This window comes from Notamacropus eugenii, chromosome 2 (assembly GCF_028372415.1).
Source record: "Notamacropus eugenii isolate mMacEug1 chromosome 2, mMacEug1.pri_v2, whole genome shotgun sequence".
NCBI classification, from domain to species: domain Eukaryota; kingdom Metazoa; phylum Chordata; class Mammalia; order Diprotodontia; family Macropodidae; genus Notamacropus; species Notamacropus eugenii.
Window position 1 is genome coordinate 296,953,540 of NC_092873.1, and position 12,194 is coordinate 296,965,733.

The 12,194-nt window shown below is 38.5% G+C and overlaps 1 protein-coding gene across 6 annotated transcripts in view; it reads left to right on the plus strand.

Moving 5' to 3' along the window:
- Positions 1-12,194, plus strand: part of TTF2 (transcription termination factor 2) — a 60,224-nt gene that overhangs the window by 16,678 nt on the left and 31,352 nt on the right. For 2 of the 6 annotated variants that reach the window (XM_072644471.1, XM_072644473.1), the window contains 6 exons: positions 1,251-1,317; positions 4,452-5,366; positions 5,925-6,051; positions 6,417-6,596; positions 7,543-7,691; positions 11,142-11,223. In XM_072644471.1, the coding sequence (XP_072500572.1) occupies positions 1,251-1,317; positions 4,452-5,366; positions 5,925-6,051; positions 6,417-6,596; positions 7,543-7,691; positions 11,142-11,223 (1,520 nt within the window). Of the gene's footprint in view, positions 1-1,250; positions 1,318-3,556; positions 3,703-4,451; positions 5,367-5,924; positions 6,052-6,416; positions 6,597-7,542; positions 7,692-11,141; positions 11,224-12,194 lie in introns of those variants that run through there. The other 4 variants (XM_072644472.1, XM_072644475.1, XM_072644476.1 and 1 more) reach the window with 4 other exon arrangements.

A 12,194-nucleotide genomic window follows, 5' to 3' on the forward strand; every position in this document is an offset into this window, starting at 1 on the left:
GGGAGAGAGTGAAGATATGTAAGGGAAAGTGGATGAGTTGGGGGCAATCTATTGGAGAAAACGGGAGAGGATGGGAACAAGAGTAGATTAAGAGGAGTTAACTTTGGTAACAGAATGGCCACCTCTTTATCAGAAGCTGAATTGATAATGGAGGATAACCTCAAAGAGTTATGACAGGCAGAGAGAGGAAGTTCACTGAGCGTAGCTTCTATTTTTTTTACTAAAGTATTAAGCTGAAGTCCTTAGCTTAAGGGGTATGGCAGTGTGAGAGAGGTTTTTGGAGGAGTAAAAGGATTACCTTGCTTCATAGAGGACTCAATAGAGACTGGTTAAGTTTATAATGGACCCAGCCAATACTGCTGTATGGCATCTTCTCATCTCCTTCAGCTTGAAAATAGGAGCAACAGAGGAAGGGCATGATGGGTGAGAGCAATCCAGGGGTAGGGGGTTGGTAGGATATGGTCCCTGAGTAACAGGATAAAAGATCAGGAGATTTGAGAGTAGAGGATAGGCATAGATTTGAAATGATTAATGTTCAGGATTGAGATTAGGACAGAGGAGGAAGAAGTCTCGATCAGGAGTGGCCTGGGAAAGTAGTGGAGGCCCCAGTGAGAATGAAAAATAGGCCAACCATGGGGAGAGATGGAAAGAAAGGAGGTCTAGGAAATCACAGATGCCCTAAGGCCCTACACAGTGCTAGTGTGAGGTGCGATAAGCAGAGCCAGCATGAAACAGCCTCGAGTTCTTCACTTTTTCTTGGAATTCTTTATTTCACTTGTGTTTTTTTATTCCATGATAATAATTTTCTATAGCTTTTGATTGACTTATTTTTTATAAAGCAGTTATAATCAAGACTAAAATGATTTAACTCTGGGTTATTTTTTCCTGAATGGAAATAATTTGACTCCCTGGGTGTTGAACATATTAAATAAAAACTCTTATCCAACCGTGATTCATATCTTTGTAGCTGCTTTTCAGTAAGACAAAAATGGATCAATTTTGAGGAAAACTTAATGCTCAGTTAAGATTTAAAGAGGCAAAAGAAATGTGTATATTCTCTGGTTACTGCAACAGCATAATCATTAATTTTTTCCTTCATTTTCAATGCCCTTAGTACTGTACTATACAGCACATATACTCTACATTATGGAGTACAAACAAGACATTTGCCTTAACAAAACTTTCGGGCTTGGAAACAGCACTGGTGATTGGGCTTTCATGGCTCTGCTTTGTGTTTTATGTTCTGTTAGATTGTTCTATCGATGTAGTCAAAGTAAAGCAGAGAAGAAGCATTGGTGCGGAAGCATTCCCTGGAAGGTAGGAGTGGCTTGTCTTGATTTAAACTCCCCATGTTAAACCTTACATCTATTTTACCAACTAGGTCCTCCCTGCTTGTGGCGATTCATTTATCCCTGATTTGACTATCACACTCCATGATGGCTGTTCTAAACTATTTTTCTTCTCAAGCTTCGAAGTCTGCCCCCAGTCCCTTTCACTCTTAGCAGGGACCTCAGCTCCTACTTTACTGAGAAAATTGAAGCCAAACATCTTGAGCTTCCTTAGCTCTCCTGTTTGTTCCTTAAATCCTCTCTGAGCTCTCACCCACTCTCTACTTTGTTCCAGTCTCAATTGATTCAGTGACTTTCCAGTCCTTCGACTTACTCCCTTAGCATGGGCATCCTCAAGCCTCTGTTCTGGACCCCTTTTTCTTCGTTTTCTCTGCTCTTTGCCTAAGTGATCTCATTTGCTCCTGTGGTTTCATGGGTCAGTATTAATAATGATGATGATTATATCATAATAATGATAGCTAGCATTTTTATAATGCTTTAATATTTACAAAGCTCTTTGCAAATAGTACCTCATTTTATCCTTATAGCACCCCAGGAAGTAGATGCTGTTATTATCCCCATTCACAGATGGAGCATCTGAAGCAGAAAGAGAATAAATGACTTGCGTGTGGTCATATAGCTTATATTTGAACTCAGGCCTTCCTGACTCTAGATCTGACCCTATACAGATATACATGTGCATATACACATACATACATATTGGGCATCTAGGTGAAAAGTGAATCAAGTGCCTGGCCTGGAGTCAAGAAGATTCATCCTCCTAAGTTCAGATCCAACCTAAGAGGCTTACAAGGGGTGTGACCATGGGCAAATCACTTAACTTTGTTTGCCTCAGTTTCTTCATCTATAAAATAAGCTGGAGAAGAAAATGGCAAACCACTCCAGTATTTCTGCCAGGGAAACCCTAAATGGGGTCATGGAGAATTGGATATGACTGAAACAATTGCACATGAACAATAACAAATATGTACAGATATACGTGTGCGTGTCTGTGTCTGTCTCCCTGATTTTTGTCTGAGTTCTAGTCCTGTATCCCCAACTGGTTATCCCACCAATAGCTCAGAGTGAGCTATTGGTATGAACTCATCATGTTTTCCTCTAAAACGTGTTCCTCCAAGCTTTCTTATTTATGTTGAGGGCACAACTGTCTTCCTAGTCACTCAGTCTCATAATCTTACAGTCATCCTTGACTTCTTTTCCTTTACTCTCCCTAGTTATTTTGTCAGAGTTAATCAATTCCCCTACTATAATTTCTTTGACATCTTCCTTCTCTTTATTCTCATTGCTGCCACCCTAGGTCAGGCCCTCATGACCTCTTGCTTGGATAATTGGTCTCCCTGTTTTCACCCTCTTCTTTTGTCCAGTCCACCCCTTCATAGAGCTGCTTAAATCTTCCTAAGGTATTTCATGGGACCTGGGTGCTGTCATGTTTTGTTTTGAACCAAAGCAATCACAAACCTTCAGTGACTTCCCGTGTCCTCTAGACTAAGATGTAAGTTCCTTAGCCTGATTTTTAAAAACCAGAAACAACAATAATCATAATTTAAGAAAAAGAAGAAGAATGTGACTGACTTACCTTTCTAGCCTCTTTACTTCCCTGACCCCCTTGAGGGTAGATACTGCTTCCTTATTGTCTCTGTGGTCTAGCACCATGCTTTGCACATAATCGGTGCTTAATAAGCATTTGTTAAGTGCTTATTCAGTTGTTTAAATGATACAATCTAAAGAAATGGGTGAAGTTGTAAGAGGCAAATGTAGGCTCCCTGTAACAATGAGGACTCTCCAGAAGTGCACTGACCACTTCTCTGGTGAGTGGAGATTATGGTTCAGGTATTGGTTAGACACAGGGGCTACTTGAGCTTTCAGTCTTTGACCTGTGACATCTTATCCTATTACAAATTGATCTACTTTGATCAGTATGTCCCCACTGACTTATAGAGTGGTCTGTAGACCTCGACAATTATAATCAAAATTAGGATTTCTTTTTCTTTCTACCAATCTGATGCAGCTTTTATGTCCTGAAAGTTGTCGGCATTACCTTTATTTGGAGAAAATATATGTTCACTCAGACTAATTAGAAGGTCTTTTTAGAGACTGATTAGTCATCATTGTCATCACACCTGACATTCATTTACCTATTAAAGTTTTACAGGGTGCTTTATGCATATTAATTTATTTTAATTTAACAGTCCTGTGAGGTGGTTACAATATTATTCACCATTTTGCAGATGAAGAAATTGAGGCTCAAAGGAGTTAAGTGACTTGCCTGTAGTCACACAAATACTAAATAGGATTGGAACTCAGACCTTCCTGACACAAATCCTGTCTTCTATCTACTGTGCCACGCTGCAAGGTGAAAATAAATGCCTGCTCAGAATCCCCATTTGATGACATTATATAGGTGTGGGAAATTTTTCCATTTCAGAGAACTTATGCAGTGCTTGATTACTGAAATGAGAATAATGCTAATCCTCATAGTCAGAGAGATATATCTTTTAATAGGTATTTTCCCCACAACAAATTTTTAGGGCAAGAATTTTATCTCATTCTATAGTCAAGAAAACTGAACCCCTCCTCCTCCCAAAAAGGTTGAATGATTTACCTGTAGTTGGACAGTAAGCCAAGATTTGAATCTGTCTCCTAATTGTAAGTTCAGACTTTTCTACTATATATAATATATTATCTCCCAGAGCACATTTGGATCATTATGATTGCTCACAATATTCTGCCTAGCAAAAAGAAAGATAGGTAGTAGACAGCATTAGGAGAGTAAGAGAAAGTATTTATTATTTAGCATTTTGATGATACCTTTTTTAGCTTTTGATTCTTCAGAACATCCTTTAGAGGTTGGTCAATATTTTTCTGAGACCAAGGCCTAAATTGGTGCATTATGAGGGGTCTTGTAGCAGATTGTAAGTTTATCTGTAAACGAGTCTCCTAAATTTTCTTTCTAGGAACAGGGATGCCTCCTGAAGAGACTGTTTTAAGAAAGTAAAGAATATAAATTAATGCTTTCCATTTCTCCTGAGAGAGACGTTTTACACATATATATCATCATTATAACTGTGTGTTAGAACTGTATTCTTTGGTTGCCTCTTTCAGGAGCCCAGTGCTAAAGAACAATTAAGCAGTAAAGTGCAGGATGCATCTGATTGTCTACAGCATTCCATCCATCCAAGAAATCCTTTTAAAATTTTAGACAAGAACCAAGAACCATCCCTCTGGAAACAACTAAACAGTGGTGAAAATGAAGAAAAGACAGCTGAAAAGAAAGATCAGCTTTTGCCACAAAACCAGGAGCAGAGATCTATGCCAGAATCCAGAGTGCAAGAGAAGCTTCCATTGGATGTGGTAATAAGGAAATCACAGGCACCAGAGAAGGGAACAGTGCTTCAGAATAAGGCAAAAGATCACAAAATTTCACACCCAAGAAGCTTTTCTCAGGTTAAATCAGACCTGCCCACTGAGGAAAACCTAAAGAAATCTAAATCTTTTCCTGTTAAAAAGAAGAAATCAAAAGATGCAAGTCCTTTAGTCTCTGATGAATCAGCACCTCAGGAGGAGAGTGAAACTAAGCATAGGCCTCTGGGTACTGTCAATCTGGACACTGTAAACAATGCCGAGAGAGAACAGCCTAAGAACCATGAGGCCAAAGAAACAAAGGTCAAGGCTGGTCTTGACCCACAGGCAAAACCAAAGACTCAAAGCCTGGTTAAGCTAGAGATTCCCAAAGTAGGCCCTCCGAGAGGGGCCAGTGAACTGCAAGTATCATCAACAGCTCCAGGAGAAAGGAAGGGCATCAATGAAAGCAGTAAAAATGTTGTTGTTTCCTCCAAGCAAGAAAACTCCCTACCTCTTCATGTGGCTGAGGATTCAACACAGAAGAAGGATCTCAAAGTACCTGAGACAAGTGAGTCAAGATCAGTCCCAGGATTCACCAAAACTTTGAAGAAGGTGGAGCCCTTGGACCCTGTGGCCCAACGTTTGCATCTCACAGCACAACTTAAGCAAAAAAAGGTGACTTGGCACTATGATGTTTGTTTGTGGTGAGAGTAACTTTAGTCTGTAAATGTGATAATTTAGAGGTAATGCTTTCTGAGTGGTTCTTAGAAGTATTTATGCTTAGCATATTTTTAGATACTTAACCTAGATACTAACTGTCAGCTGGTTAGAGAGAATTTTAGAATGTCAGCACTTCAGATAATACTGTAATGGAAATAAGAACCCAGAGCACATTCTCTAGTAGGCATCCAGCAAGAAAAATAAAATTATTTCACACAGTCAGTGTTTGTTATGGGCAAACAAAGAGCTCTAGAAGTTTAACATGTAAAAGCTTTAAGTATAATATACAAGTAAGGAAAAGGAATAGTCAAGGGAGTTATCCATGCCCCTTCTGTTGCCTTTCTGTCTGTTGCTTTTCTAGAGTAGGAAAAAATGTTAGGGAAAAAAGTTCCAGATCATGACGCAACAGCTAAGCTTTAAGATGCTCAGTACTTTGCTGTTTTTATTTAAAATTCTCTCTGCATTGAATGCTGAGAAGACAAAGACATCAGTCTAACAGAATCTGCTTTTCAGAGTACTCTGGCAACCGTGAATATCCAGTCGCTTCCAGACAAGGGTGAGAGGCTCCTCAAGCAAGTTCAGGATTTGGAGGCTGCACTCAGAGCTCTATCTCTGGCCACATTGACAAGTACAGAACAAGGTAAAATGAGTTATACCCTGGTTAAACATGTGGTTGTAGTTCAGAAAAGCCACTTTAGGCCCGCCACACAGGCAAGCAACATGTGAGCTGATTTGCCATGCTCTTCATTTGGTCCTCCTACTTTTGTCTCTGAGTTTTCTTCCAAAGCCCACACTAGTTGTGGAATGTCCTCCCTGTCCCAAAGATCATCTCTAATTTTTATCATTTAAGCAATTTTGGGAATCTCACGAACCTGTACAGGAAGCTTTCCCTCTCAGTAATTAGAATAGTAGTGATGGCTGTTTATGTCTAGCTCCTGTGACTTTCACATTATTGATTAGCATATTTCTTTTTCTAAATTTTGGATGGTTTTCTTATTTTTCAAGCAGAGAGTAATGCAGAAAGTGATACTCATGACCATCTGCCATGCAATCCATTCACTAAAACCACTGCAGAAGCACCACCCAAACCATTGTATCTTCAGGGTTCTCACCCTTTGGGTGGTTCTTTGGGATTGCATGCTCCCAACAAGGCATCTGTTGGGGGACCTACCCAGCACAATGGAGGTAAGATCAGTTTTTGTTGTGAATTTTTAACCATCATAAATATTGTTATAGATAATAGGTGCTAGCTTTTGGTTGCCCTTATGCCCATGTGAAAGCAAAAGCTATTTTTGAACTCTGTCTTAATGAAGATAATGGTACTCTGGGAAGTTTAACTCATTATTTAGGCTAATCCAATTCTTTACATCCTTATTATGTGGATAGATCAGTTTTTAAACATTGAAACATTTTGTACTTGGGGTAGTTTTCTTCTCACCAATTTTATATGTGGGTGGATGCATGCATAACTTTTCATGTGGTTAGTGTGCTTAGAGAACTAGGATTGTACTTTAAAAAAAAACTTTGTTATAGTATCATAAATTTATTTATTTTTTGAGTTGTATTGATGCCTGTTGTTTTCACATAAGTCATTTCCTATCACAGTATTTTCCCCTGACCTTGCTGAACACTGTACCTAGTAACAAAGGAAAACAGGTTAGCAAAACTAATTGATAAAAGGCTTTGGTCTGCCAGTGTCATTCAGCGTTCCGTCCCTACGTTGTTGTTCAGTCATTTTCAGCTCTCATACTCTCCATGATCCCATTTGGAGTTTTCTCAGAGATACTAGCGTGGTTTGCCATTTCCTTCTCCAGCTCATTTTACAGATGACGAAATTGAGGCAAACAAGGTTAAGTAACTTGCCCAGGGAAGTGTCTGAGGCCAGATTTGAACTGAGGAAGATGAGTTTTCCTGAGTCCAGGGCCAATGCTCTATGTAATATGGCACCACCTAGCTACCTTCCACAATTATAGTCTCATCTCTCTAGGATTTGAGTGCAGGTCCTCTGGTTCCAAACACTTATTTCATTGCACTGCCTCTCACATGTTTCGACTGTTGTGGCATTCTAGCAGGAAAGAATTAATAGCCTCTGTCCAGCCAGATTATGTTAGATTTATAACACTTTTCCTAGATAAAGTCCATTTGTATGGGGGCCGGATGACCCAGGATCGCCTTCAGGCTGTGTGGAAAGTTACAAGTGATGCCATTGATCAGCTCCACAAGTCTCTTGAATCATGTCCTGGCAAGGAGACAGTGGCAGAAGATCCAGATGGGTTGAAGGTAAACTGAATTAAAAAAGAATTTTTAAAAAGCAGCTCAGCCAAACTAACCAGTACATCAAAAAAAGTCACATTATTTGCATTGTTCTACACCCATGGTTCCCTACCATTGCAAGGAAGGGGGTGGAGAGGTTTCTAGCCATTATAATTCCAGTTTCATTTGTTTTGGCATTTTCATTTGCATTATTATTGTTTTCCTGGTTCTGCTTACTTTATTTTGATTGGTTCATGTGTCTTCTCATGTTTCTCCTGTCATTATATTATTTCTTATTGCAGTATTATTCCTTTATATTCATGTACTACAACTTATTTAGCCATTCCCCACTTGATGGCTATCTGCTTTGTTTCCAGTTCTTTAGTACTACAAAAGGTACTGCTATGAATATTTAAGTATATATGGGGCTTTTTAAAAAATCATTGACCTGTTAGGACATATCCGGTCAGATGATTGACATTTTAGTCACTTTCTTGGCATAATTACAAATTGCATTCCGTAATGGTCAGACCAATTCACAGCTCTACCAAATAGTATGTTAGTGGACCTGTTTTTTTACAAGCCCTCAGTGTTCAATGAATCAGTCGATAAACATTTATTAAGCACCTGCTATGTGCCAAGCACTGTGCTAGGGATACAAAAAGATGCAAAAGACTGCCTTGAAGGAGTTTACAGTCTAATCTGTATCATCCTTGCCAATTTGTTGGACATAAGCTGAAACCCTTGTTATGATAGAGACTGTTGTAGTCCAAGTTTTATATGAACAACATGTACAAAATGGCCTAGCATGGTGAGATTATAATATATATCATTTCTCCTCTGGATGCTTTAGTAACCTCCCTGCTGATATCCTTGCCATTATGTTTAGTAATGATATAGTCCAGTGTTATCACTAAGTATTTATTAATTTTGTACCATCCATAATCAGTCAACATCTATTGAACACCTACTGTGTACCAGTACTAAGTTGCTAAGCACTTAGAGATACAAAAAGAGGTAAAAGACCTGAAGAAGTTCATAATCTAATGAGGGAGACTACAAGCAAACATATATGTAGACAAGTTATATGCAGGATAAATAGGAACTAATTAATAATGGGAAGGCACTAGAATTAAGAGGAGTTGGGAAAGGTTTCCTGTAGAAGGTGGGATTTTTGTTGGGACTTAAAGGAAGCCAGGGAGGTTAGTAGCTGGAGCACAGGATGGAGAAGGAGGCATATTTGTAAGATACTGCAAAGGTAAAATGGACAGACCTTAACAACAGATTGGATATGGAGGGTAAGAGACAGTGTAAAGTCCAGGATGGGTCCTGGCATTGGGAGGACTGTGCTGCCCTCTACAGCAATAGGAAAGATAGGAAGGGGAGGGCTTAGGCAGAAAGATAGTGAGTTTTTTAACATTTTCTTAACTACTTTGGGGATAAAGAAGAACATGAGCAGTGTCCCCAATATTTATGGGGCAAGTGAAAACCAAGGAAGCAGGCAAGAGGCCCAGAGGTCTTGTCCCCTTGTGTGTGTGAATTTATCATGGCCCTGGCTCTTTCAGTTAAAGTCTTTAAGTTCAAAGGCAAAGGTCATTGTCTATTAAGATGAGTCAGGAAACAATTCATGGAGCTGATCCTTGAGCTTGATCTTAAAATGTAGATTTTGAATTGTCAAAGAAGAGAGGGATAAGACTTCTGAGACAGGATGACTAGCAAAATTGAAGGCAATTACCAGTGGGCTGTGTGCAGAAATGGGTTTTGGCTTACTAGGGTTTAGTTGATAGAGTGCTGGTCATAACAGATCTGAGTGGCAGAAAACTTATCTAGTTCACCAAACAAGAATCCCTCTATCACATCGCCAACAAGTGCTCATCCAGCCTTTCTCAGAAGAGCTCTAGGGAGGTAGGCCATCACTTCCCCAGGTGTCCCATTCTACTATTTGAAACATCTGATTGTAAGAAGAAGGAAGGTTTTCCTTAACGTTGAGTCTAGACCTGTCTTTGCAATTTCCAACTTGGGTTTCTATTTCATAGGGTTAGAGAGTTAGAGTTAGAAGGGACCTCACCAGCTAAATCAGCCTCCTCATTCTGATGAGGAAACTGATGCCCACCGAGGTAACTTGTCCAAGCTCAGAGCAGTAGCTTAAAAAAATCTAATCCCTCTTCCACATGGTTTCTTTTCAGATGCTTGAAGGCAACAGTCATTTCATTTCCACTCCAAACTTGTTACTTGTGTTACCTTAAATTTTCTGGGCCTCAGTTTCTCCACTTGTAACATTAAGGGGTTAAACTAAATGACCCTTAAGGTATTTTCCCATTCTAAATTCATGATCCTACCCTGTGATAATCAGCATCTGGTGAGGGGCAGCTCAGCACTCTTTTAATACTTCCCTACAAATCTTGGATATCTTAACTATTTTGGTTTTTATCTTTTTTAGTTGAAGGTTATTGTGCTTGGCAAAGGAAGTAGAAGCAAGAGTTGGATAATTGATCTCCTGTCTTTCCATTATCTCATCCACATTGAGCAGCAGAACTATCCCTTCTTTGCTCCTTCTCTTTTGTCCATTACAACTTAAAAAAAAATAACCTTACAAAACAAATAAAAAACAACAAAATGGAATTTTTTTCATGTTACTGCTTTTGTACCTTGCTTTTGGTATTCATCAGACATGCCTTTTTTTATTCATCCTGTCTTATCTGTCCTTACTTCCTTCTTCTGTACATTATCTTCTCAAAATCTAAATTGATCGAGTTCCCCTGTGCTTTCACATTGGTCTCTTTAGACAAACAAGTTACTGTTTTCATTGAAATCATTTCTCTTTATATTGTCAGAATTTTATTATTGTTTCCCATCTTCCCTGGTCTACCTTTCTTTTTAGTCCTTGGTTTCCTATCTGTTGTATCTCTGAACCCTTAGAAGTATGCTTTTTTATAATTAAATGAACAGCTTGCCTGTACTCTGAGAAATTCTGAGAGTTGAATGAATGGTCACTTCCAAGATTTCATATCATTTCTACTTCAACAACCAGTATGAACATGAGGGATAAATTTGCAGTCATGTACATGGAATATTCTCTGTCTTTCTGCCATAACTAAGTAGCTGCTCTTGATGCTCACGGTGCAGTCTGGTTTCGAACCTAGAGCAAAGATAGTGGGTTCAAGGAATATCTCTTCACTCTTTCAGGCTATTGGGTGGAATGAAATGCCCCTATAAAAATGAAAGAAATTATTTGAATGAGGATCTAAAGAGGCAGAGTAGAATCTTGACCTTAGTGAAGGAGTTAGAAGGAGGAAGAATGTAACACAGAAAAGGAAGGTGGAAGGACTGTTGTCCACTTTAGTTGGTTTCATAATGGTGTTTCTTTTTAAAATGAAGAGCATGTGATAAAGAAGCAAAGTGTTAGATTCTGAGTGACCACAACTAAGTACAGCATGATCAGGTAAGTTATACTTTACACTTCATTTCCCTTCTCAGGTCCCTTTGCTTCGGCATCAGAAGCAAGCATTGGCATGGTTATTATGGAGAGAAAATCAAAAACCTCATGGAGGAATTCTAGGTAAGTGGAAAAATATTGGCCTTTGTGAGTACATGTAGCCTAAGAATCTCTGCAGAGAGGGGAAAGAGGTGGAGAACAGTTGAAGGGTAGAATTACAGCCAATCTTGCGAACCTTATAGGAGTTTTGTGGATTTGTTTGTTTTGAAAGTGGCTGCCCCTCACTCTCTAATTTTTTTATTCTTGCCATTCTGCTACACGCATTTATTTATCAAAATAAGAAAAAAATAATAAAACTTGCAAACTTAGAATATCATCTCTGAGTGTTTTCTTCTAAAATGAATGTCTGACATATATATTTGAAATCAGTTTGTTTTAGTTACTAAGTTATTGTTTAAAAATATTGGTTTTTAGTGGGTTTTTAAGCATTTTTCTGAGTTTTAAGTTCCAGATTCTATCCTTCACATCTTCCTCACATACCACTGAAATGGTAAACAATCTGATGTAACATATTTTCATGTTACTGTCTCCATTATCTTTTTCTAAAATCCCCAAATTCCTTTAAAATTCATCCTACTCCCACCTGCATTTTTTTCTTTTGGTATTGTCCCTTGATTCATCCTTTTCCCAATTAAGTTCTTAAGCCTATTTCTACAAGCTGCTGTTTCTTTTCAAACAATGTAAAGCTAGTTATTAATCACAAGAACCTCTGCAACTTAGTTATATTTTAGTTGCCTTGGTTCTAATGAGACTAAACTCATTCTTAAATCCGTAGTGATTAGCAGGGGGGAGCTTTTATTTCTAGCATAAAATTCCTAGAATGGGCAGAAAATAAGTTTCCATATCTTTTGTGATGTAATTAACTACTTCTCTTTTGGTAGTCAGTTTTATGTATGTCATTTGGTCTTAGTTTTTCCATTTTGTAAAATTTAAAAGTACTACCATCCCTTCTAGGCATGCAGTTCCATTTAGTGATCAAGTGAAAGCACTTTGAGAGTTTTTGATTGATGTAAAGTTAACATTTATTTGTGAAT